Source organism: Ceratotherium simum, chromosome 9 (genome assembly GCF_057802395.1).
Source record: "Ceratotherium simum simum isolate JZ-2026a chromosome 9, ASM5780239v1, whole genome shotgun sequence".
NCBI lineage: Eukaryota > Metazoa > Chordata > Mammalia > Perissodactyla > Rhinocerotidae > Ceratotherium > Ceratotherium simum.
The window spans coordinates 2,867,006-2,893,431 of NC_141908.1; the positions used below are offsets into that span (position 1 = coordinate 2,867,006).

General features: G+C 39.4%; 1 protein-coding gene across 14 annotated transcripts in view; it reads left to right on the top strand.

Annotated features, from left to right (window-relative positions):
- The window catches only part of SAP130 (Sin3A associated protein 130), a 78,448-nt gene that overhangs the window by 24,416 nt on the left and 27,606 nt on the right, over nt 1-26,426 (top strand). For 9 of the 14 annotated variants that reach the window (XM_087435004.1, XM_087435001.1, XM_087435003.1 and 6 more), the window contains 5 exons: nt 3,608-3,749; nt 6,751-6,872; nt 11,825-12,127; nt 12,861-13,038; nt 19,187-19,291. In XM_087435004.1, coding sequence (XP_087291130.1) covers nt 3,608-3,749; nt 6,751-6,872; nt 11,825-12,127; nt 12,861-13,038; nt 19,187-19,291 — 850 coding nt within the window. The remainder of the gene's footprint in view (nt 1-3,607; nt 3,750-6,750; nt 6,873-11,824; nt 12,128-12,860; nt 13,039-19,186; nt 19,292-26,426) is intronic. The other 5 variants (XM_087435000.1, XM_014782524.2, XM_087435005.1 and 2 more) reach the window with 3 other exon arrangements.

Sequence of the window (26,426 nt, forward strand, 5' to 3'; positions counted from 1 at the left end):
GCAAAGATCTGGAGTGAAGAGAACACTGATAGATGGTTCAGGAAAAATCCCTGAGCTGCAGCAGTGGGAGAGCACTAGACCTCACGTCCTTCACCCTGGCTCTTGTCTCAGTGCTGCTTGACGTACTGCATGGCCATCCCAAAAGCTCTTCTAGGCTTTGTTTAGTCCCCTTTCAAATATTAAGGGAATATTAAAAAATCTTTGAGGAGGCCGGCCCAGTAGCATAGTGATTGTTTGCTCTGGCTTCAGCGGCCAGGGGTTCGCGGGTTCGGATCCCAGGCGCGGACTGATGCACCCCTTGTCAAGCCATGCTGTGACGGCCACATATGAAATAGAGGAAGATTGCACAGATGTTAGCTCAGGGACAATCTTCCTCACCAAAAAAAAAAGAGAAATCTTGGAGATTTTTGAGTCTCTGGCAGCAGGGATTGGCAGACTGTTTCCATAGGGCCAGATGGGAAATGTGTTAGGCTCTGTAGGCCTCGTAGGCCTGTGCCTCAGTGACTCAGCTGTGGGTGAGATGTAAACAAATAAGCATGGCCCTGTTTCAGGAAGACTGTTTATGGACACAGAAATTTGAATTTCATATAGTTTTCGTGTGTGATGAAATATTCTTTTTTATATTTTTTTCCCCAACCATTTAAAAGCGTGAACCCATTCTCAGCTCACGAGCCATACGAAAAGGTATTGGGCAGGATTTGGCCCGCAGGCTACAGGCTGCTGATGCCTATCCTCAGGGCTGATATCTCACTGTCACAGCTTCCAAAGCAGAGACTGTGGCCTGTGAGGCAGAACACTGCTCTCTTGAACCCAGAAGCCCCAGGTTTTGGTTGCTAGTGTTACCTTTGCCCTGGCTCTCTAACGGTGAGTATGTCATCTTACTGTTCTCCACTCCCAAAGATATAGGAAAGCGGCTCTATTTTTAATATACTGTACTTTTAGAAGTAGGACTGCTTTTTGTGAGAGGGGACACTGACATACTTGATCAGAAATCTGGTGCCCAGACACAGAAGTGTGGCTTCCCTGCCTGCCATGTCCCGGCCCTGAGGTGGTCCCTGCCTCCCTGCTTCCTCCTTCGCATTCGAGACAGGATGCAGCTTCATAGCCCTCTTATTGAACTTTGAGGACGCTGTTCCAGAACAATGGTAGACCCAGGAAACCCCTTCTCCTCTTTTAGATAACTGGGCCATGCCAGCCCTTAAATTGGCACTAAGCCCCACAGAAGGCTTTTAGCAGAGAGAATGCTGCTGCTGGGTCTGTCTCACATTACTGCTCACTACAGCTTGGCATTGGAGAAACCAGACTTCTCTCATACCCCTCTGAATTTAATTTTGCTGCTGTGAAAAGAAGTTGTTTTGTGTGTGTGTGGTTTTAGTGTTAATGCACTGTTGTTGAAAAAAGTCGTCGATCGTTCCATATTGTCATTTTCTGGCTGTACCCAAGAGTGTCATGAGTTATCCTCAGCCCTGTAACGTCAGAGCCAACCACACCCATTCTTTTAATGTTTACAGTCGAGAGTCTCACTAGGGAATCTGAAACTTTAAAGAAAATCATACCAGTAAAGAGGGGGCAGTGTACCCTAGGTGCTCTCGGGTTTTGTCTTGAACCCTCTCTGTGAAGAATTATTTGGAGAATAGTTCTTGTTAATGTCACTGTACCTTGCTAAAAGATCACACTGTGGAAGTAAATTCACTAAAAGTACCAGGAGACGGAAATATGTTTCTTCATTTGGCTAAAATTAGTAGCTTTTTGCCTGTCCTAAGTTGACTGTATTCTATATCTCCCCAGCTCATTTATCTTTGAATTTTAACCATTTACCAAATTCTAGATATGCAAATCATTTGACAGAGGTGTCCAAACAAATTTAACATCTGCCACTTACTGTGATTGGTTTTGTCAAGTTGCATCAGGTTCAGGCTCTAGTTTTGTTTTCCTCTTTTATAGCAACCCAAATATTTCTTTATTACATTATAATAGGATCCCTGTACAAAGGTACCCCAGTTGAGAAGGGAAACCTGATATTAACTCTAGAGCATTGGTTTTCAGGTTGGGGTATGGGAGATATATTAAAATCAACTAAGCGGCTTTTTCCAAGTGGTACTTGCTTTCTCCAGGTGAGATTAAATATTGAATTCAGCCATTGTTACTAATAGGCGTGTGTTGGGTCAGGGGAAGAAAGCCTGATTAACCACGAGCATGGAGTTTTCACATGTAATGAATGTGCATTTCCAATAGAGTACCCTCCTTATTTTTCTCCAATGCTCTGGCCCACACATGACAGTGGTCTCAGAATTATAAAAAGCAGAGTCAGATGATTATAGCATTCAGAAAATGGATTATCTTTGCAGGATAGCATCATGGCCAACTTACAATTTCTGCATTATATTTTTCCTTTAGTTTTATATATTTATTTTTAATAATTGAGAATGTGTTGCTTTTTTAATTAGAAAAAACTTAAAGGTATAAATTCATGGGTGTGTTTATGGTTACCAGCCACTGGTTAGCTACTCTGTTACATGACAGCTGCACTCCTATTGAAAGCATTATTTTCTCCTACCTTTTATGGGCACAGTGAAAAAACAAGGCTTAGTTGCTTTCCACTCGGCACCCCCCCTAATGATTACTGATGGAAAATGTGTCATGCCGGCTTCTCTCTGCATTAGCCCATCGATGCCATCATCAGTGGTCGAATTGGGCAGCCCAGCTATCATCCTGCAGAAGCTTCTCCAGCTGCCTCCCTCAGGAAATAGCTGGGCATCGTGGTGGGTTTGTGCTGCTTTCCTTTGGTCTTCAGTGCGCTGCACGTTGGGTAACGTGGTGGCATCATCCTAGTCTCCAGTGATTTTGTGCCTGTCACTGGTGTAACTTGGCTCTTTACACAGATGGAAGCTGTCCCTCTATGTCTCTGAGGTCACAGCTTTTCTTTCCAAGTTCCCAAGAGTTAACAGACAGGTCTGTAAGAACAGTAAAGTGTGTCCCAGTTCAGCTCTACTTCTAAACAAAATCTGATTGCAAATTGTAGAGGAGAGCAACTTTGAGCCCAGATGAAATTTGGAAAGTCTATGGTCATTTTGATTTTGCTGTAAACTGTTATGCAGAATCATAGGACATAAGAAATTAAGTGATTATCTAGAAAAGAAGGCCTCCTCAGAGATGAGGAAACTGAGACTTAGAAATTAAAATGATCTATTCATTACTAATTAGCTACATATTAGTAAGTAGTTATGGACCATAGAGTAGAATCTCAGGTCTTTGCCATTTGTGTATTCAAATTTTTGTTGAATTTTTTTTTAATTAAAAAGTTTTCTCCTTTTGAAGAAAAGGTCTCCAAGAAGCTAGGTGAGGGGGGAAAGGGCCTGGTTGCTGATATTTTTGTTAAAGTATTAATGTTGAACCCTGCTTTGAGAAATAACAATGTGAGTATGTCAGTGGATTATTGGGTTGAAATAATTCAGTTGAACCTTACGTTCTCATCTTTCATTTTTTATTTTGATTAAAAATCTATCCTTTTTAGTGTGCCTTCGTAAGATTGCTGCTGGCCAAGAATGTTTTGGCATGCCAGTAATAGCATATGAGCAATAATGTAACTGGATTTTACTGCTTCTAGCTAAGGTGGTGCCTCAGCAGATCACACACACTTCTCCCCGGATCCAGCCTGATTATCCCGCAGAGAGAAGTAGCCTGATTCCCATTTCAGGACATCGGGCCTCTCCAAATCCCGTGGCCATGGAAACCCGAAGTGACAATAGGTAGGAGGGAATGTGCCAGTTACACTGCCCCATTGTGCCCCGTTAATTGTTTTGATTTTTCAAATTTTCCCCCTGAAAATAATACGTTGTATAATTTCCTTTTTAGTTTTATGAAAGTGTGCTGTATGTATTCAGCCATTCTCCTTTTGATGGTCATTCTCCTAGTATCCATTTTTTTGTTTCGTGTTTCTCTGTTTATTGTGAGTGATTTCGAGAACAAGAGTTGCACCATTGTGGCTCTTTATCCCTGAGTACTTCCATTTTTATCTCCAGAGAACAAAGACATTCTCTTAACCACAGTACAGTTATCCGAAATGATTCTTTAGCTTTCCATTTGCTTTCATACATTGACATTTTTGAAGAGTATAGACAGGCCAGTTATCTTCGTAGAATATTCTTCAATTTGGGCTTGTCGGATTGTTTCCTCATAGTTAGATGCAGGTTATGCTTTTCTGGAGCAAATACCACTTAGGTGATATGTTCTTCTCACTGTTATTACACCAGAGAGCTCATGCTATGCCTTTGTTCCATTGTTAGTTATGTCAACATTAATTACTGGTGAAGGTGACATTTGCCAGATTTTTCTACTAGAAAGGTGTATTATTCTCCTTTGTAAACAACTAGTCGGTGTGGAAATACTTTGAGACTATAGATATCCTGTACCCCAGTAAACTTGCACTTAATAGTTTTAGTGTCTATTGACGATTCTTGGCTGAATCAGTTGATGCTTGCAAAATAATGACTTCTTCTTTCTTTTTTTGGCTAGAAAAGATTTGCTCTGAGCTAACATGTGTTGCCAATCTTCCTCTCTTTGTTTGTTTTCTTTTCCTCCCCTAAGCCCCAGTACATAGTTTTATATCCCAGTTGTAAGTCCTCCTATGTGAGCCGCCGCCACAGCATGGCCACTGGCAGATGAGTAGTGTGATTCCGTGCCCGGGAACTGAACCCAGGCCTCTGAAATGGAGTACACCAAACTTTAACCACTAGGTCATCAGGGCTGGCTCAATAATGACTTTTTCTAACTATCATTTCATCCACATTTTTCACTTGGCATTCTGATGAAGAGAAATTTTCTCTATCCCCATTTATTTTGTTGTGTATTTTATTTTTAAAATCAGCATGGGCTCATGGATTTGGTTTTATTCATTGTTATAATCCATTACTGTCATCTGTTTTGATGCTCAGTTGTCTCCGGGTTGGTCCTTGGGAGCCACTTCACACTAGTTCCTGTTCCACACACTAGGACATGGGTTTTGCCATGTCCCGGTCATTCTAGCCCTTCCTTAACTTCCCACCACAAGATACTCCAAGCTCCTCCTGAACATTGTCTGTCTGAGCCCTGGAATCTACCATTTCTTCAAGGAGCCCTGGTTCCTTTTCATCATTTAGAAACTAAGGTCTGTTCATTGTTATTGATTGTCATTTCTTCTAGGCCCTTTCAGCAGGCAGAGGTGGGAAGTATGTAACATTTTAAAAACCCTGTAGTACATGCTGATAGCTCTAGTTTAACCCCATTACCTCCCCCGTTCCACGTTTACGTCTCCCTTCTTCCATAGCAAGGACCTGGTACACTACACATGAAGTAAGTGACTTCAGGATTGGATCATTTTTATTTATTTATTTTTGTGTGTGTGAGGAAGATTAGCCCTGAGCTAACATCTGCCAATCCTCCTCTTTTTGCTGAGGAAGACTGGCCCTGGGCTAACATCCGTGCCCATCATCCTCCGCTTTATATTTGGGACACCTGCCACAGCACGGCTTACAAGCGGTGTGTCGGTCAGCACCCAGGGTCCGAACCTGCGAACCCCGGGCCGCCAAAACGGAGCGCGTGAACTTGACTGCTACGCCATCAGGCCGGCCCCTGGATCATTTTTAAATTTTCTTGTTTGATTATCACGGTGTATAGGAATACTTACATTACAGGTTTTAATATATTCATCTTGTGTCCATCCACCTTACTGAACACACCTATCAGCTCTTAAAGTTTGTAGATTCTCTTGGATTTCCTATGTAGCTGTTTATTTCATCTGCAAATAAAAACAGTTTTTTGAGGCATGAGGGAGTTTTTTCTCATTTCCATTTTGAATACTTATGTTTTTCTTAATGTTGTTGGCTAGAGTTTTCAATATGATGTTGAATGGAGCAAAGATAGTGAGCATCCTTGTCTTATTCCTGACCTGAATGGGAATTCTTCTGAAATTTCCTTATAGATTTTGGTAGATAGTATTTTCAGTTTGAGGAACAAAGTTTCTTTCTATTCCTTTTTTCTTAGGCATTTACATCATGACTAAGTATTGAATGCTATTAAATATTTTTTGTATATCTTTTGCGAAGTTTCAAACGATTGTTCTCTTTTAATTTTTAATATGATCTAAGACAGTAATAGAAATTCTGATACTGAATCAATCTTATCTTTCTGTGATAAACCTTATTTGATCATGATGTATTTAATTTTATATAGTACTTAATTCAGTTTTATTTAGGAATTTTTGTGTAAGTGTAGAGAGTGAGATTTATTTATAATCTTTTCTCATATTCTTCCTGTCCAGTTTTGGTATCAAGGCTATGTTAAGCTCATTTTAAAAAATAAGTTAGATCCCTTTTCTTTTTCTGGTTTCTGAATCGGTTTGTGTAAGTTGGAGATTATCTGTTTTATGTATGTTAGATAAAATTTGCCAGTAAAAACAATCTGAGCTTTAGTCTTTCAAGTGGAATTGAGTAGGGAAGAACTTTGATTACTGAGTTTTTTGAGTTGGTCTTGGTAATTATTATTCTATATATTTTTTATGTTTATTGATAATAGTTATTTATAGTATCCATTTCTTTTTTAAAACATTATTTTCACTAGATCTTTGTCCTTTGATCTAATAGTTTGGGACACAGTTTGGGAAATGTTGGTATGGCAGTTAGGAGTATGAAGGGGACCTAGGGGATAGGATCATTTGAAGGTAAAGAAGAAAGGAGACCATTTTGTTTCATATTATCTGTTTTTTATCTATAGACCGTCTGTTCCTGTTCAGTTCCAGTACTTTTTGCCAACGTACCCACCTTCTGCATACCCACTGGCTGCGCACACATACACCCCAATCACCAGCTCTGTCTCCACCATCCGACAGTATCCAGGTATGAGTGATGCTGTTAACGTGACTTTTAACATATTAATTTTTGCAAGCAATAAGATAGAAATTGATCAGTATTTCTGGTATGGGTTTAATTACTCTAGCTTCTATTTGCAGATTAGGCTAAAATCTGAAGGTTTAAGATTTTAAATCATCTCTGTGATCTGTTAAAAGGTTGTTATTTATTAGTGATATTTGCATGATTTTATCCCACCCTGAGGATAATTACGTTAATTTTTGTTAGACCTTAAACTGGTAGTACCGTTAAAATGAATAAAGCTATACTCCTATGGAGCTTCTATTGTTCTGTGGGATATCTATTGTATTTTTAATGTTAGTCCAGTTATGCTCACCACTTATTATCCTGACTTGTAAATAGTGTTCTTTTTGCCAATCCAGAAAAAACAATACTTAAACCTCAGGGTTTGTGTAATCTTTTCCTGTGGGACCCTCAGCTCACTTTAGGCATAAGACGGCCAGATTGTCCAGATTGTGGACCTTGCTTTCTGTTGTGCAATTTAGGGCTACAGCCAGGGCCTCTTGTGGCCACTGACCACTTGAAAGGGGACCTGGTGCAAATGAAGAACTGAATTTTTTGTTATACTTAATTAAAATTAGGGGAATTTCAAATATGTTTGAAACAACTTAGTAATGTGATATTACTTTTTCAAAATTTTAGATTTTATGGAATCAAAATACAAATCAGATATTTCTGATAAAAATTTAGTATCTGAATTGAGATGTGCTTTAAGAGTAAAATACAGTGAATTTTGAAGACATACTGTGGAAAAGAGAATGTAAAATATCTTATTAAAAGTTTTTATAGTGATTGCATTTTGAAATGATAATATTTTAGATATATATTGGATTAAACAAAATATATCATTAAAATTAATTTTGCCTGCTTCTTTTTACTTTATTAATGTGGCTCCTAGAAAATTTAAAATTGCACGTATGACTTAGGTTTCCATTGGACAGTGCTGGTCTAAAACTTTCAGACACTGTAAGGTGTTTAGATAGTTTTGAAAACAGATTTCTCCATCTCTGAATTGGTTTTTTGTTGTTGTTTCCCTGAAAACCTTCCCCAAGTTTTATTTTAATTTTTTCATTTAATGTGGAAAAATATCTGAATTATTCTGAATGTTCTGTCATGTTTTACTGTACATCAAAGTAATAACATCTTTTTAAAGGAAATTCATAACAGTGTTTTTTATTAACAATCTTATAAAGATAAAACCATGTTTAATTGATTGTTGCCAAAAGTAGGATGCAGAAAGTATCATGTTGACAATTAGGAAGTAAATTTCATGAGAGAGCGAGCGAGTGTGTGTGTGTGTGTGTGTGTGTGTGTGATTAGGATTATTGCTGACAATTTTCAGGTCTGTCAGTAACAACACCTACCTTAAGGTTCCTCTGCTAGGTGATACTTCTGTAGCAATGCTGTCATTTTGTAACTCATGACCAAAACGTATTTCTCTGAATGCTAGCCAGCTGAAAAGTACATGCAGAGTCTCTCTTGAGCTAAAACTGTCTATGCAGACACTATCATTTATATAAACGTTTATTGTAAAAATCCATCATATGAGCACTGTCAGAAGTGTTGGGGATTCTGCCAATCATCTGTTTCTCTGCATTATTATTTTTCCAAGTTTCTTCTTTCACTACTACAGTAGCCCTGGTGGATACTAACACAGAAAAATGAATAGTACAGTCAAAACACTTTCATTGTTTTGTCATTGTTGATGCAGATGAGAAGTGCTACATTATTTTTCAGACATGTGAATCTAAACATGAACGGACATGACTGAAGAAATGATTTATTAACCAAACTACAGTGTCCTATTTTTAAGCATTATGAATTCAGTGGCTTATTTTAAATGATTTTAAGGCAGATGTTCTTCAAATCAAGAAGAGGATAGGAAAATTTGTATATAACAGGCTCTGATCTTGCCAAATATGGGGTTACTCTAATATATAGTTTATTTTATTTGTTTATTTTTTTTTTTAAAGATTTTATTTATTTATTTTTCCCCCCAAAGCCCTAGTAGATACTTGTATGTCGTAGCTGCACATCCCTCTAGTTGCTGCATGTGGAACATGGCCCCAGCATGGCCGGAGAAGCGGTGCGCACCCGGGATCTGAACCCGGGCCGCCAGCAGCGGAGCGCGTGCACTTAACCGCCAAGCCACAGGGCCGGCCCTAATATATAGTTTATGATAGATTAGACCAGCTGTTCATAGTCTCCGGTTGCTTATAAAGATGGATTCTTGGTCCTTTAGTTATTAGTTAAATATAGCTATGAATATATGATGATGAGTATATATACATAATTTATATAGTTTGCAAGTAATTGATCTCTCTCAAATTGTTCCTGAAATTTTACTTGTTTCAGAGATGTTTTCCAGTTCATTCATACATTTATTAATTCCACATATATTTATTGAAAGTATATGTAAGGTCCTGTGTAGGTTTTATTTTTTAAATTGACTCTTAAACAGACCTTGCTTTCAACAAGCTTGGAGTCTAGTAGGGAGATAGGATGTGAAGAGAGCTTACAAGAGGGAGTGTGCTAAGGCCCGGAAGAGAGGCTGGGGCAAAGCCATGCTGCTGCTGAGGTGCAAGAAGTTACTTCCACTTGGCGGGGGTCGGGGGGAGGGGTCAGGAATGATTCCCTAAAGGAAATGACATGGGGAAAGCATCTCTCAGAATGGTAGGACAGAGCTGTGGTGGGATTGGAGAACAGCACGTTTCTGCCTGTGACTAAAGCATTAGCATAGAATGTGTGCTTGGAACAGCATCGGTTTTGGCAGGAGCATAGTGCGAGTGAGGATACGAAGCATGGAGTAAGACTGGATCTTGAAAAGGCTTGGAATGATGACTAGACTGCATGTTCTACAACAGGCAAATGCCCAAAAACTATTATTGAATAGAAATAACAAACGTACACTTCTCAGGAAGAAACTAATAATGCTCTATGGATTATTTATTTATTTTATAACAATGCAAGAATTGCAATAGAGCATTGACTATAAATTTACATGTGCTAACTTTTCGCTATACTTTTTTCATTCATAATAATAACTTTTTTTTTTCCTGGTGAGGAAGACTTCCCCTGAGCTAACATCTGTTGCCAGTCTTCCTCTTTTTGCTGAGAAAGGTTGGCCCTGGGCTAGCATCCGTGCCCATTTTCGTCTACTTTATATGAGATGCCACTACAGCATGGCTTGATGAGCGGTACATAGGTCCATGCCTGGGATTCGAACCTGTGAACCCCGGGCTGCCGAAGTGGAGCATGTGAACTTAACCACTACGCCACTGGGCTGGCCCCTAACTTACCTTTTTTTTAAGCTCTATATGGTTTATAAAACTTATTCAATTAAACCTTTTTTTTAATTGAGGTATAATTGACATTAGTTTCAGGTGTACAACTTAGTGATTTAATATTTATATGTATTGCAAAATGATCACCATAATAAGTCTAGTTAACATCTGTCACCATACATAGTTACAGAATTCTTTTTTCTTGTGATGAGAACTTGTAAGATCTACTCTTTTAGCAACTTTCAAATACGCAATACAGTATTATTAACTATAGTCGCCATGCTGTACATTATATTCCCATGACTTATTTGTTTTATAATTGGAAGTTTGTACCTTTTGACCCCCTTCCCCCGTGTTTCTCACTCCTAACCCCCCACCTCTGGCAACCACCAGTCTATTCTCTGTATCTATGAGTTCAGTTTGTCTTTGTTTTTTTTTTCCCACATATAAGTGAGATCATACGGTATTTGTCTTTCTCTGTCTGGCTTATTTCACTTAGCAAAATGCCCTCGGGGTCCATCCATGTTGTCACAAATGGCACGATTTCCTTTCTTTCTTTCTTCCTTTTTTTTTTTTTTTTTGGTGAGGAAGATTAGCCCTGAGCCAACATCCGTTGCCAGTCCTCCTCTTTTTGCTGAGGAACATTGGCCCTGGGCTAACATCTGTGCCCATCTTCCTCTACTTTATATGGGATGCTGCCACAGCATGGCTTGACAAGCGGTGCGTCGGTCCACACCCAGGATCTGAACCTGCGAACCCTGGGCTGCCGAAGTGGAGTGCATGAACTTAACCAGTATGCCACTGGGCCGGCCCCATGATGTCCTTTCTTTTTATAGCTGAATAATATTCCTTTGTGTGTGTGCGTGTGCGTGCGCTATGTTGTGTTATGTGCTATGTTACATGTATATATATATCATATTTCTTTATCCATTCATCCATCGATGCACGCTTAGGTTGTTTCCATATCTTGGGTATTTAAATAATGCTGCAGTGAACATGAGGGTGCATATGTCATTTTCTGGATTGTTTTGATGACTGAGAAGAAAAGTCTTTTGTGTTTATTTTCTTTCCACAAATAGTGACAAATCCTTTCTTTTTTGTTGCTCCCTAGGAATGCTTTTGTTTTCAGTTTTGTTGTTGTTGAGTTTGTTTTTATACACAGTAGGTGAGATATTTGCCTTACAGAAAAAAGGAAACTTGCATGTTGTCTCTCTTCAGTGGATATATTGAATTTAAAATTCATAACTACTATATTTCAGAAATGCCTGTGATAATGGTTCTATCAATTAAAGGAAAGATTCTTGACCTGGGAGCCATGGATGTATCTCAGAACTTTTATATTAATTATTTAGCACAGTTGCTTGGCTCACATTTGGAATTTATAGGTGATTGCTTTTTTCTTGTTTTAATGCTTTTTCTAGTAATCTGCAGAAAGATCATATCAAATTGGTAGGAAATGAGGGGGAAAAAATCCTATATAGAGAGTTTTATGTAGTACCTTTTTTTTTTTCAACTGAGGATTTAGATCTTGCACAATGAGAAAAATTCTGTTTTCGTTTTAGAGTTTTTCTCCTTATGTGGACTGTGTCTAACCAGAGCTAACATTCTTGTACTCACTTTTTGCATCGTTTTTAGTTTCAGCTCAGGCTCCAAACTCTGCCATCACAGCTCAGACTGGTGTTGGAGTGGCATCTACAGTCCACCTAAATCCCATGCAGTTGATGACAGTGGATGCATCTCATGCTCGACATATCCAAGGGATCCAGCCAGCGCCCATCAGTACACAGGGGATACAGCCAGCTCCCATTGGGACCCCAGGAATACAGCCAGCACCAATTGGCACACAAGGAATTCACTCAGCAACCCCAATCAGCACACAAGGACTTCAGCCTGCACCAATGGGTACTCAGCAGCCTCAGCCTGAGGGAAAGACTTCAGGTAATTTTAATTTTTTGCATGGAAGTTGGTGTGGAGGAAAGAGATACACTGGATTTAAATCCTGGTTCTGCCACTTGCTGGCTTTGTGGTCTCAGGTAATTTCTCTAGGCCTTAGTTTCCTCTTTGTAACATGAGTTTCTTAGAATTTATCTGTCAGGGTCATTGTATGTATTAGAAATTACATAAGCAGCCTAATGTGCATTTGCACATGGTGAGAAGCATTCTGTAAAGAGCTCGTAGTTGAGAAAGCAAATTCTCCTTATAATGGTAGTGTTCTCATTCTGTTAAGATTTTCTTTGGAGTTGTGTGTAAAACTGTAAAATTAAGATAGGTTGGAATGTTAGTACCCATTATTGGAATGTTAGTAATCCCATTATTAGGGATTGAGAGGCAGAGAGTGGTATTTTACAAAAACTGTAGAACATTTCTTGAAGTATATTATGTTCTTTGTGTATTTTACCTCATTTATTAGTAATTACAGTTATAGAGCAAAGAAAAATGGATACTGATTATGCATCAGTAGACTTAGTAACCTCTCCCACTTTGCCATCTGCTTTTAGGCAGATGAAAGTTGTGTTCCTATCCCTTATCTTCTTGAAATTGGACAGTCTTAACATGGGACGTCTAATTCTGGTGGTCTAATGGTTTTTGTTTGTCTTATGTGACATTTTAGTAATGTTTCTTCCATTGCCCTCTCTCCATCCTTCTTTTCTGCCCCCTCCCTGTCCTCCAGCAGTGGTGTTGGCAGATGGAGCCACACTTGTAGCCAACCCTATTAGCAGTCCATTCAGTGCTGCTCCAGCGGCAACAACCGTGGTGCAAACCCACAGCCAGAGTGCTAGCACCAATGCTCCAGCCCAGGGCTCGTCCCCCCGGCCAAGTATACTCCGGAAGAAACCTGCCACAGATGGGTGAGTAGACCCACTAGTGCCAAATGACACCTCTAGTTCTGGATATAATTGGCACAAATGATAGGCACTTGTCCAATGCTGGTAGCAGACTGTAATCTCTCATCTTCTGTAGAGTTTTTTGAATTTTCTCCAAAATAACTGATTACAGGGTTGTTCAGTAGAGCCATGCCAGGCTCAGACTGTAGGATGGTAAAGAATCCATGAGTCAGTGGGGTGTTACTTTATAAGCATCTGTTGCATACTACTTTAGGAGCTCTCTGTAATTCTGGGAGTTTAATCCCAGAACCCCTAAAGTAGCTTATAATGAACTCTTCAGGCTCGTCTAAGTAATCACATTAACATGTACTGTGTATTTTTCCTCATTGTCCAGCATGAATTGTTCAGGGTGAGCAATTTCCTAAGTGTATTAAGGGTCATATTTAGTATCAGATGGTGTTGTGTGTTGCCATATAAGCTTCTGAGTTGGTAGGTCCTAGGCAGGAAAGTACGTGATATGCTATGAAACATAGACCCGAGTCTCTGTCTTTTAAGGATAAGTCAGTCCATGGCAAAGTAATCTTATCAGTGAAAATGCAAGGCAAAGCTTGTAGTTAAGATGGCACATTGAACACACACTTCTCAATTTCTTTTCCTCTCCAAACTCTACAGAACTTTTAGTAAAGAGGCTTCTTAAAGTAAAAAAAGGTTATAAACACACAAGGAGGATGGGGAGAGTAGGAGAGGACACAACAGCAACAAAACTTTGAAGCTGGAAAGCAGATAGGCAAGTGATTGCTTGCTTAGCTGGGAGAAAGCTGCATGTTAAGGCTATAAAAGAGAATGTTGAGAACCATCCTCATTTAAATTGCTGAATCTTCAAAAGGACCAGGAACAGGAAGAACTGGGATTGAAAGGAGGCTGGGCTGAGATCTGTGTGAGAGGTGGTTAGAGCTCTGCATCCCCTTCCCTGCCCACACTGTGGGGTACACTGCCCCACCCCAACCCCAGGCACCTGCAGATTTAAACTCTGCAGACAGTCCACTGGGATCAACCAGCACAATGAAGGCCATGAGCATTTTGCCAGAAACAGATTAAGTGAGTAAGCATTTATGAAATGCTGAGACTTCCCAGGCCACTTCTCTCTTTTGGCTGACAGAACCCTGGCAGTTGAACTTAACTCTGTAGACAGAAAGTGAGAAGAGGATTCTGCTCTCCTTCTGGGGTCCGTCTAGCCCCAGGGGAAAGAGCTACAGATACCAACACTAGGGGTTCCCTAAGGACGAGGATCAGATCACCCTGCAGTGAACCTGAAAGTAGACAAGGCTTTCACAGGCTCAGAACTTCCAACCAGCTTTTTAGTACCCCTATTCCTCATCATGAACATTCAACCAAGGATAACCAGGGGTTCGAGGGGGCTGCTAACAATGCAAGAGAGAAACCGCAGTCAACGTACTGAAACAGCAGCTTGAAAGATGCAGAGGCTAGGCAAGGAGAATAAAACTGAAAACGAAAAATTAAAACAAATGAGCAAAGACAAAACTGTCAGTGCTGTCTTCAAAGGACAATAGAAAAAAAGGCATCCATGAAATAGGAAGGCAATGCTACACAAAGGAGCTCTCAGAGAACAAAAGAGTGTGTCCCGAAATTGGAAATATCATAGCAGAAATGGAAAACTCAGTAGAAGAGTCATTAGGTAAAGTTGAGGAAATCTCTCAAAAGTAAAGCAAAAAGACAAAGAAATAGAAAATAGGAGAGAAAAGACAAAATTAAAGAACCAGTTCAGGAGAGCCTGCTTCCAAGTAATGGAGTTTCAGCAAGACAGATCAGAGAAAAGGAGGAAGGGGGATCCCTTAGAAATAATTCATACAAAATTACCAAAACTGAAGGGTATTATTTTCCTGATGTAAAGAACCGTGAAATGCTCAGCACAGTAAATGCAATGGACACAAATAAACCGGCACCAAGGTAAAATATTTTGAAATTTCACAACACTGGAGACAAAAGATCTGCCCCCTTCTCCCACACTTCATCACCTCCCAGAAATCCTTCTGCTGTGCCCTCTGCAATCAGTCTGTCATTATCAGAGTCCCGCATCCTTACCTCTTCTTGGAGCATGCTTTCTTGCTCTAACTGAAACTGGCTCTTGCTTGGGGGTCTTGATTTCCGTGAGCTCGTCCACAATGGTGTCTCTCTCTGCTCCCGATCCGTCCTGTCACTGGGCCTGGAGGTAGGGTAGGTGTCCTCTGCGTGCCTCACTGCCACTTTCAGGCCATTTCTAGGCCATTTCTCTTCAAAAGCACTTGGTCAGTGTTTAGATTTTCTAAAATTGGCAGTGGAAAAAGTAATTTCACATAGCCGGGTTATTCCAGACACACTGAAAAATTTTCCAGTGACTGAATCGAATATCAGTTTTTAAATTCAAATTAATTTAAATGAAATATCGCTAAACTTTGCTCCTTAGTTGCACTTGCCACCTTTCAAGTACTAGTAGCCCCATATGGCTAGTGGCTGCTTTGTTGGACAGGGCGGCTCTAGAGGCTTGATCAGATTCAACTGTGATTTTGGAGTTATGTTTGTGTGTCCTTCAGAAGGTTCATAACTTCTGGCTCTCATTCTGTCTTGAACTTAATGGAAACAGAAATGATTTCATAGCTCTCTGGCCTCTCCGCTGCTTTGATGCTTCCCCTCCCTCCGCCCTCCCTCAGCAGGGCGCATCCATAAGCACTTGCCCTCCTCGGCAGAGAAGTTCAGCACGCCTTCCTTGCCCTCTTTTTCTGTAGTACTCCAGGGTCCCGCAGTCGCACTATCTGTTTTTCCACCTCACTGGCAGCAGTACTGCGCCTCCAACAATGCCCAGCTGGGAGCCTTCCCTTCATTGATCCTTCTCCCTTTTCATTTTTCTTCACTGCTTTTCGTGGCCTCTTTCTCTGCTCTCTCTCATTCAGGTTCTGTGGTCTGTTGCAATCATTTCCTTTCATACAGCCTCAGCTTCCTTGCCTTCCTCTTCACTTTGTCAAAACCAGATTTAAATCCAGCTTTCTGCTCAATTTGCTTTGTGCATGCGTGTGTACAGCAGATCGTGGAGGGAAAACACAATGTTGAACTGGTCTTGCTTAGCCTCACAAACCGCCACTGGGATCTTACAGTGGACCAACACAGTATACTTTCCTAAACCAACTTCCTGGAACTATTTTACATCTGCTCCACTCAAAACTTCCACAGCTCCTCTTCTGTATTCACTATTAGCTGCCTACTTTTTTGAGAAAATGGAAACAACCAAAAGAGAACTTCCCCTAACTCTAGCTCTCACATCTCCTTACCTGCCCGTGTCTGTGCCCGTGCTCTGCCTTCCCATCTCTCGATTGGTGAACTCTTGGAGCCTCTCTGGCCTACTCAAGAACAGTGCTCTAGCTCTTCTCCCTCTTTCCTACTGAATCAGTTTTATCTTGCTGGTGGATCATTCACATAAAAAGTATAAACTTGCTGTCATTTCTTCCATCTTAAAAAAAAATTTTTCTGTTGGTCCACTTTGCTCCACTATCTACCCCATTAGTTTGTTCCTATTTGCAAAGAAAATAAAGGAGTCATGTATGTTTGCTATCTCCAGTTCTTCCAGTCTCTGCTTCTTGCAGCATTTTCATTGAGTATAGAGAACTGCGCAGATAACGTTTACAGCATAATGAGTTAGCACAAAGTGAGCACAACATACAACCACTGTATAGATCAGGAAATAGCACATTACTGGCACTTCCTCCCAAAGGTGACTAACCAGTTTTTCTTTTGATCCTGTAGATTTATTTTGCCTCTTCTTGAACTTACACAGAATCATATTTTATGCTTTTTTGTGTATCTGTCTGCCTTTACTTGGTTTTGAAGTTTTAGATATTTGATGGTATTAAGGGGTTATTATATTTTTTTAGTATGTATCTCTCAATAGATACGTGCTGAAATATATACAAATGAAATGATGTTATTGCAATTTTTTTATTGCTCTATGAAATGCCATTGTGTAACAGTACTATAGTTTATCCATGGATATTCGGGTTCTTTCCAGTTGGGGGCTGTAATGTTATCCTGAGCATTTTTGTGCATGACCTTTGATGCGTACCTAAATGCATTTGTTGTGTTTCTAGGAGGGGATTTGCTGTGTTATGGGCTCTGCTTATGTTCAAGTCTAGCAGATAATGCCAACAGTTTTTCCTAGTGCTTACACCCAGCCACACTCACCAGCAGTGCAGATCATTGCATTCATCGTCACCAACGCTTGTTGTTGGCACTCTTTTTAAGTTTGGTTGTTCTATAGGTTTGTAGTGGTGTATCATTAGTTTTTTTGTGTTTTTTTTTTTTGTTTTGGGGGGTAAGTAGTGGAGTGGAGTTGGTCTTACTTTTTTGTTTATTTCTTTTTATTATGGGAAGGTGTAGATATAATACAGTTTTGAACATATGAATGTATACCCATCATCCAACTTCAGTTATCAACTTATTAGCTCATGGCCGATTTTGTTTTATCTATATGCCTACTCAGCCCCTTCCACTGTATTATTTTGAAGCAAATCCCGGGCAACACGTCATTTCATTTGTGTATATTTCAGCATGTGTCTGTTGGGAGATACGTACTAAAAAATATATAACTACTTAATATCATCAAATATCTAGGCATTGTTCAAATTTCCAGTGGTCTCAAATGTCACAAGGTTTCTTTTGTTTTATGTTATTTGTTTGAATCAGTATTCTGATAAGGTGCACACGTTATAATTAGTTGGCATGTCTCTCAAGACTCTTATAATATATAGGTTTCCTCTGTCTTTTTTTCTTGTAATTTATTTGTTGAAGAAACTTGGTCTTTTGTCCTGTAGAGTTTTCCTTCTCCCACACCCTCTCCTTGGATTTTGTTGATTGCACCCCCATTGTATTAGTTTCTTAGTGCTGCTATAACAAATCATAAATTTATTCTCACAGTTCTGATGGTTAGAAGTCTGAAATCAAGGTGTTGGCAGGGTTGGTTCCTTCTGAATGCTCTCAGGGAGAATCTATTCCAGGCCTGTCTCCTAGCTGGCTGTTGGCAATCCTTTGCCTTCCTTGGCTTGTGGACACATCACTCCAATCTCTGCTTCCATATTCACATGGCCTTCCTCTGTGTCTGTCTGAATCGCCCTCTCCTTTCTGTTATAAGGATACCAGTCATTGGATTTAGGGCCCACCTTAAATCTAACATGACCTTATCTTGAGATTCTTAACTTAATTACATTTGCGAAGACCCTATTTTTTTACATTCAGGAATACCAGGGATTAGAACTTGGATGTATCTTTTTAGGGAACACAATTCAATTCAGTCCACTACACCCACGGTGTAGTTCACTTTTTCTCTCCTCCACGTTTTCTCTAAGTTGTTACTTGAATCTAAAGGCCTGATTAGATTCACTGTTCTTTTCTTTTGGCGAGACTACTTTGTAAATTGGTGGTTTAGTCTTTTAACCGGAGAAATATGATGTCTGGTGGTCACTCTTTTTGAGATGTTAGCCGTCTTGAGGATCAGTATCTGGATCCATTAACTATTGGGCATTGCAAAATGGTATGTTCTGGTTCTAGCCATTTTCTCTGCAACCCACTCTCGTCTAGCATTTGCTTCCACCACTCTGCCAAAACTAAACATGTCACGATCACTCACGACTGTCACATTGCTAAACGCAGTGGTTAATTTCCAGTCTAAGCCATATGTGGCCTCTCTCCTGCATGCCACAGCTGATCACTAACTACCTGGCTCAGGTCAGTATAAATACATAGACATCATAATGATTGTACAGACTTAATAGGGATTGAAAGTGTAATATTTAAGTAGAAAGGAGACATGGCATGCTAAAAAAGCATCCGAAAGAGTCACAATGGTTACTTCCTGGAGAAAGATGGGCAGGAGGTGGAGAGGGATGAGTAAGGGATCGGCTGTATTTTGTTAAAAGCTTTTTATTACTAATAGTTTATTACTATTTGGCTTTTTAAATAACATGCCCATATTACTTTGATAAAATTTAGAAATCCATTTAAAAAATACCTAGCCTATGCAGTGCTTTTATTTTGCCATAAGTATGGCTAGCAAATGTGTGTGTTGTACTTCTTATCCTTTAATGCCCTCGGACTGCTGTGTTCCGGGTTTGTTTCTTGTCTGTTTCAGAATGGCAGTTCGGAAAACCCTCATTCCTCCTCAGCCTCCTGAAGTGGCTAGTCCCCGAGTGGAGAGCTCTATGCGGAGTACATCCGGGTCACCTAGGCCTGCGGGGTGAGCACATAAATGTTGTCACTCTTGCTTCCAGCTGCACATAACTGGGGAGGAAGAAGTCTAATAGATGTGACAAATATCACATAATTTGTCTATGTGCATCTTTTTATATCCAGTTTCTAGCTGCATGACCTGGACATGTTTCTCAACCTCTCTGATCCTAATTTACCTCGTTTATGAAATGGGCATACTTATAACATCTACCTTATAGAATTCTTGTGTATTTAAATGAAATGATGCATTTAAAGCATTTAGAACAGAGCCTGCCTCATAGTAAACACCCAGTTGTTGCTATCAAAAATGGGATGATGACAATAGTTAATACATGCCTTTTTCTTTATCTTCTTAATTCTAAAGGTAATATTATTTTGGGGAAAAAAATGAGACAGTGTAAAAATATTTGAAGTGTATAATGAAAATCATTGTCCTATTCTCCACCCACCTCTCCAGTCCTGCTCCCCAGAATAATATTGATTGGTAACAGTTTTCTTAAATATCTTTGCACATCTTTTTCTACATATACATGTAGATAGATTGATAGATTCTTAAAAACAGGATCTTGCTGATTGATCTCTATCTTGCATTTTTACTTATATCAGTAATAGCTTACCATGTTAATAGATTTAGATCCTACTTCTTCATAAAGCTTCATTCAAGAAAAAAAATTATGAATGCCTTGTGTGTGCCAAGTATCATTTTAAAATCTGGGGGTATATAAAAGTGACTAGAACAGACAAAATGTCCATTCTCCTTAAGCTTACTTTCCTAGTGAGTGTGGAGAAATAATAAATATGTGAAGAAAAAGAAAGCACTGTGACAGGGAACATCAGTGATGGGAGGAAGAGGTGATGACTTATAGAAAGGCTTCCCTGAGCAGAGGTTTAAGAGCATGCTCCCTGGCGTTGGTCTGGAGCAGGATGTCAGGCAGACGGAAGAGCAGGGACCAAGGTTTTGATGTAGGAAGACTTGCAGTCCTCATTTCACACATTAGTGCCAGAGTGTAAAAATAACCACACAAGCTGAAACTGTGCAGAGTGACTTTAATCATTGTGAGAAATCAGCATTATTCTGTGACCTTTAAAAACATTTGTGAAAATATTAAAAACTGTCTTACTGTCAGTTATTCTATATAGGGAAATGAAAAAAATAGTAAAACTAATATTTACTTAGTACACTGTAATTTAAACATTAGAAACATTGAGAGTTAAAGTGTTTTAGTTCTTTCTAAAAACTAATCAAGAGTAGTTGGAACACTTGCCTTCTTCACACTGTATAATTTGTATAGAGCAAGAGTCCTTCTCTGCCTTGGTGAGTTGTCATACTCCATTCTAAGTCTGGATCTGCTTCTGACATTTTATCCATTGTCTTTTCAATGTTGTAAATTATCTCCAAGAGTTCCTTGAAGGTGAAGTTGTTTGCCAGCATCACTTCCAGGGACATCTTCATCTTTTTCGTCAAAACCATCTGCCTTAACTAATCCTTGGACTCTGGGTGCACATTTCACAACAGCATCTTTATCTGGGCTAGCAGCTTCACCAGATAGCTTAACATTAATCAAATTCATGCTAACTTTTGAAACAATGAAACCATCTTTTATTGACAGTACAAGGTTTTTTGTTTCATTCTCCTTGTAATTGCCATTTTCCTTAAGCATGGCATCTAACTTCAACACTTTGGCCTAAATGTTTGGGATTTTTTTTTACATTCTTCAGAGTGGAAGCGAATACTCCATGTCACTGTAACGGCTTTCTGTTCCTACTCCAGTTTAAACTAAAAAATGATATGAAATGACTTCACAATCTTTTTTTGTATCCACTGGACTTTCTCCTTACGGTCCATGCCATAGCTTCATACAAGCCTAGGTTTCATCCTGTCTTCTCGTTGCTGTTGCCATTTTCAAATCTTCTAATCACGTCCAATTTTACTTCCAGAAGTTTCACATTTTTTCCCTACATTTTCAGCTTCATTGACCAGTTCTCTCTTTCGATCATCCACTTGTGTAAAATTTCAGATGGGTTTATCACTGGGAAATGAGACAGCACAACTATATGCTTTGCTGTCTGCGTGAATGGAATAACAGATGTGCAGTGACCAATCACCGACACACTTCAAAAGACATGTAATTGGTCACAAATCATCGTGCACAACTGTTACAGAGTGATTTGTGGACTGGAGAGCTAGCAGCAAAGTTTGCACTTTATCAATTACTCAAGTTAATATGCTGTGGTAACTGAAATTTGAACAGTGTTGGTGGGGGACTGGTGTAATATAGTTACACATATATATGTGAAATTCACACATATCAGCATTGTGCCAAGTGAGGGCTGGCTGTGTATTAGGAATACACAAGGAGTAGCAAGAGAGACCAGCCTAGAACAAGGAGAAGAGTTGTACAAGATGTTTCAGAGATATAATTGAGGGCCAGGTTATGTTGGGTTTTGTGGGCCATTCAAAATCCTTTGGATTTTATTCTGGGTGAGATGGAGAGCCGTGAGAGGACTAAGGCACAGGAGTCACAATTTGACCTATTTTTAAAAGGGTTACTCTGACTACTATGCTGAGAATAAACTGCAAGAAGGCAAGAGATGTGATAGAACCTTAGGCTTTCTTAGTGGCTTGGACCAGCATGGAGGTAATAAAAGTCTTAAGAAGAGTTCAGATTCTGGATATGTATTGAAGGTACAGCTGGCAGAATTTTCTGATGGAGTAGAAAGAAAGGGAGGAGTCAATGATAGCTGCAAATTTTTACCTGAGCAACTATAGATCAGGAATTATCTTTTCTGAAATGAGTAAGCCTATGGGAATAGCGGGGGGCAAAATCAAGAGTTTGGTTTTAGACATTTTACTTTTGAGATTTCCAAGTGGTTAGACACACCCACGTAGAGTTGTCAAGTGCGTAGTTGGATATAAAATTCTGAAGTCTATACAGTTCTAGAATTGGAGATAGAGGTCTATGCTGGTGATAAAGATTTGGGAATTAAAAGCAGATGTATGTTCTTTAACACCATGAAAGTGGAAGTGATCCCACTGACAGTATAAATAGAGAATGGAAGTGGTACAAGGACTACGCCTTAGGACATACCATCTTTAGAGGTCAGGAAGGTGAAAAACCACATGTTTCTATAATGTGTGATCTTCCCAGATGTGTTGGTGCCATAATTAGTCCTCAGTTAATGAACACTTAAGTTATTCCCATTTATCACTGTAATAAACAATGCTGCAGTGAATCTCTTTATCATCGAGCCCCTTTGCAAACAGGTCTCTGGGATGTATTTCTAGAAGTAGCATTGCTGGGTCAGAGTAAATGTGCAGGTTAAATTCTGATTTCTAATCACTATACCTGTTTACATCCTCATGAAATATGTGTTCCCATTTTCTCCATATTCTTGCCAACTCGAAATGTAAAATTTTACAAATGTAATACATTGTTTCTCATTGTTTAAAATGAAAATTTTTTTTATCAAAGTAACATATGGAGTTACTTTTAAAGTGCTAGAAAAATTAGTTCCTGAAGGTGAAGAGCACACTGTGAAGTATAAAAGTATATCCTTGGCGAGCAACAACATGTGCAGAAACTTGGGTGAGGAGGGGCTATTTGTAGAATCTTTCCTAGAATTAGCATCGTTCAGAAAAGTTGTGGAGGTGGGGCCCCACACAGGTGCCCAGACTAGCCTTATTTGCGGTAGGCAGTCTGTTTCTGTGGCACCCGAAAAAGAGGGCATTTGGTTGTGAAAATAACTAGCTCCCCACTCTCCCACGCCCAAGTGAAAGGAAATAGCTATCTCATGGAAATACCTGTTTTTAGGACTAGCCCAGTTCATTCACTGATGAGTAATAAAAGAAGGATATGAGGATAACTAAAATTAAAAAGTAGGAAAAGAGCAACAAAATAGACTAATTTGTTCACTAAGAACACTCTCCAGGGGGGCCGGCCCCAAGGCTTAGTGGTTAAGTGCGTGCGCTCCACTACTGGTCGCCCGGGTTTGGATCCCGCGCGCGCACCAACGCACCGCTTCTCCAGCCATGCTGAGGCCACGTCCCACGTACAGCAACTAGAAGGATGTGCAGCTATGACATACAACTATCTACTGGGGCTTTGGGGAAAAAAAGGAGGAGGATTGGCAATAGATGTTAGCTCAGAGCCGGTCTTCCTCAGCAAAAAGAGGAGGATTGGCATGGATGTTAGCTCAGAGCTGATCTTCCTCACAAAAAAAAAAAAAAAAACACTCACCAGAAAAACATTTACAGGGGACAGATGAAATGTATAACAAAATTTTTTGACTATGAATATAAATTACTTGATGAAGTAACCACAACTTCTATGAAGGAAAACACACAAAGATGAAATGCAAAGACTCCCAAGTAAATGACAAAACTTAAAGAGATGACACAAGTTGACAGAACTCAGTAAAGATCTAGAGCAAACTATCACTTAATGAAGACAAAATTAAAACAGAAAACAGTGTAAACATAGAGGATAGAAATGAAAAAAGTGGACAAAAAATCGTACAGAACATACTATGTTACAAGTAAGAGCAGACATACATGTCAGCATCTTTGAAATCAATATGTGATTTAAAATTGAGTACATGTTAATATTCTATCATTATTTTTAAGTGGTACACAAAATACAGGTGTACTGTATGGTGTTGGCAGCTTAGATTCAATGAAGTACTGAAATAGAGTGATATTGTGTGGAGATGGTAGTGTGTGGGTTGAGGAAGGGAGACTTCTCAATACATCTTTTGAAATGTGAATACATTACTAATTCAAAACAAAAAAATTAAGGAAAATTAAAATACTATAAAGTAGAAAACAGATTTAGAAAGTAAATCCAAAAACTGGTCAAAATAAATGTAAAATTTGAATTTAAAAACGTCACATAGTACTGCAAGGCTACTACTAATGTTTGCGTAGGTTTTCTCTGCTAATCACTAATTCATCCTCAAACTCTCTACCAAAACTATAGAAAAACCCTAAATACAGGCAGACCTACGAGATCTCTGTCAGTTCCACATTTCCTGATGGCACGCCTCCTTGAAGCCTTGCTTCCACCTGCCCCAGTCTGCATTGGTTGCTCTCTGGACTGGGTGCCCAGCTATTAGCCCGGGTGTTTCCTTTCTCCACGCTCTGAATTCCCTTCAACTCATCACCTGGAGCCTGTATATTTCTTTTTTCTTGGTTCACTGTCCTGATTTGTTAGAGCACCTCTTCTGTAGCAGAGAAAGAATACATAAGATGTCAATTTTTGACACTTTGCATATCAGAAAATGTCTATTCTACCCTCAGTCTTCAGTCTGTTTTCTCTCTGTTGTTCATATTAGGTAAATTATACTGATCTGTCCTCAAGTCCACTGATTCTGTTCTCTCTCATAACTACTGCTGAGAACATCCAATGAGTTTATTTGTTTGGTTACTGTATTTTTCGGTTCTATAATTTCCATTTGGTTCTTTTTATAACTTCTGATTTCTTCGCTGAGATTTTTCTATTTTTTCATTTGTTTCAAGTGAATTTGTAATTGCCTATTGAAGCATTCTTATGATATCTGTATTAAAGTCCTTGTGAGATATTTCCTACATCATTCATCTCTTACTTAACTTGATTTTCCTGGCTCTTGATTGGATGAATGGTTTTCTATTTGGACCTTTTAGGTATTATGAGACATGGGAGTTTATTTATAGCTTTGTTTTCTCCACTCAGACTACCCCAGCTGGGGAAGAGAAAGCATTGCCTCATTACTGCCAGGTGGGAATTGAAGTCCAGGTTCCCTGCTTTGCCTCTTGACACAACTTCAGTAGAGAGCTGGGGGAGAGAGTAAGATTAAGGCGCCTCATTACAGCCTTGCAAGTGTTTAAGTGTAGGTTCTCCTCAGCCTTTGCCAGAGGGAATGGGGATGGGGCCACAACTGTTTCTGTGATGTTTCTCTGGGGTAGAGAGGTTATTGTCTAAAGGCTTTCTGTCTTGCTAAGTTGCTCCTTTCTTGGTTCTGTGCCTAGAGAGAGCAGACTTTTCTTGGGACTTTTTTTGTCTGTGTCCTTTGACATTTCTGGGCTGCCAGCTCTCCAGCACCCAGTCTGGGATACTCGAGGGAGAAAGGAAACCCAAAGAACTCATTGTTGTGTCAGTCTTTGGGTCCTGAGATCCCTAGCCAGTCCATCTTCTCTTCACCTTTCAGCAGCTTTTTTGTTTGTTTTATATATAATACTCATGATTTTTAGCTATACTAATGGGAGGAATAGGAAAAAGTATGTCTTTGCCATCTTCTATAAATAGAAGTCCTACCCACATTCTTAAATGATATAATAGCTGGGAGAATTTTAAATTGGAAATGTCTGTTTTTTCTAGGTGATGTCTTCAACTTATAGCATTCTCTTTTTTTGTGTGTGAGGAAGATCAGCTCTGAGCTAACATCTATTGCTAATCCTCTTCCTTTTTTTTCCCAAAGCCCCAGTAGATAGTTGTATGTCGTAGTTGCACATCCTTCTAGTTGCTGTATGTGGGACGCGACCTCAGCATGGCCGGAGAAGCAGTGCGTTGGTGCGCGCTTGGGATCTGAACCTGGGCCGCCAGTAGTGGAGCGTGCACACTTAACCGCTAAGCCACGGGGCCGGCCCAAACATTCTCTTTTTTTAAGTTCTTAGTATGGAAATCTATAAATGTAGAGGAAAATAGAGAAAATAATAATATTCAACTGGATTTAACTGTTTTAATATTTTGCCATATATTACCTTTTTTGGTGCAGTTAAATTACAGAATTTCACTTTTAAATACTTGTGCATTTTGACAATTTAATTATGATGTGTCTAGGTGTGGGTTTCTTTCAGTTTTTCCTACTTGGAAGTCATTGAACTTTTGGATGTATAGATTAATGTTTTTCATTAAGTTTGGGGAGTTTTTGGCTGTTATTTCTTCAGATAGTCTTTCTGCCCCTTTCTCTCTTTTCCTTCTAGGACTCCTATTATGCATATGTTGGTATACTTATTGCTGTCCCAAAGATCTCTGAGGCTCTGTTTATTTTTCCTCTCATTTTTTTTCAGTTTCTCAGACTGGATAATCTCAATTGACCTGTCTTCAAGTGTGTTGATTCTTTCTTATGCTTGCTGAAATATGCTTTTGAGTCCCTCGATTGATTTT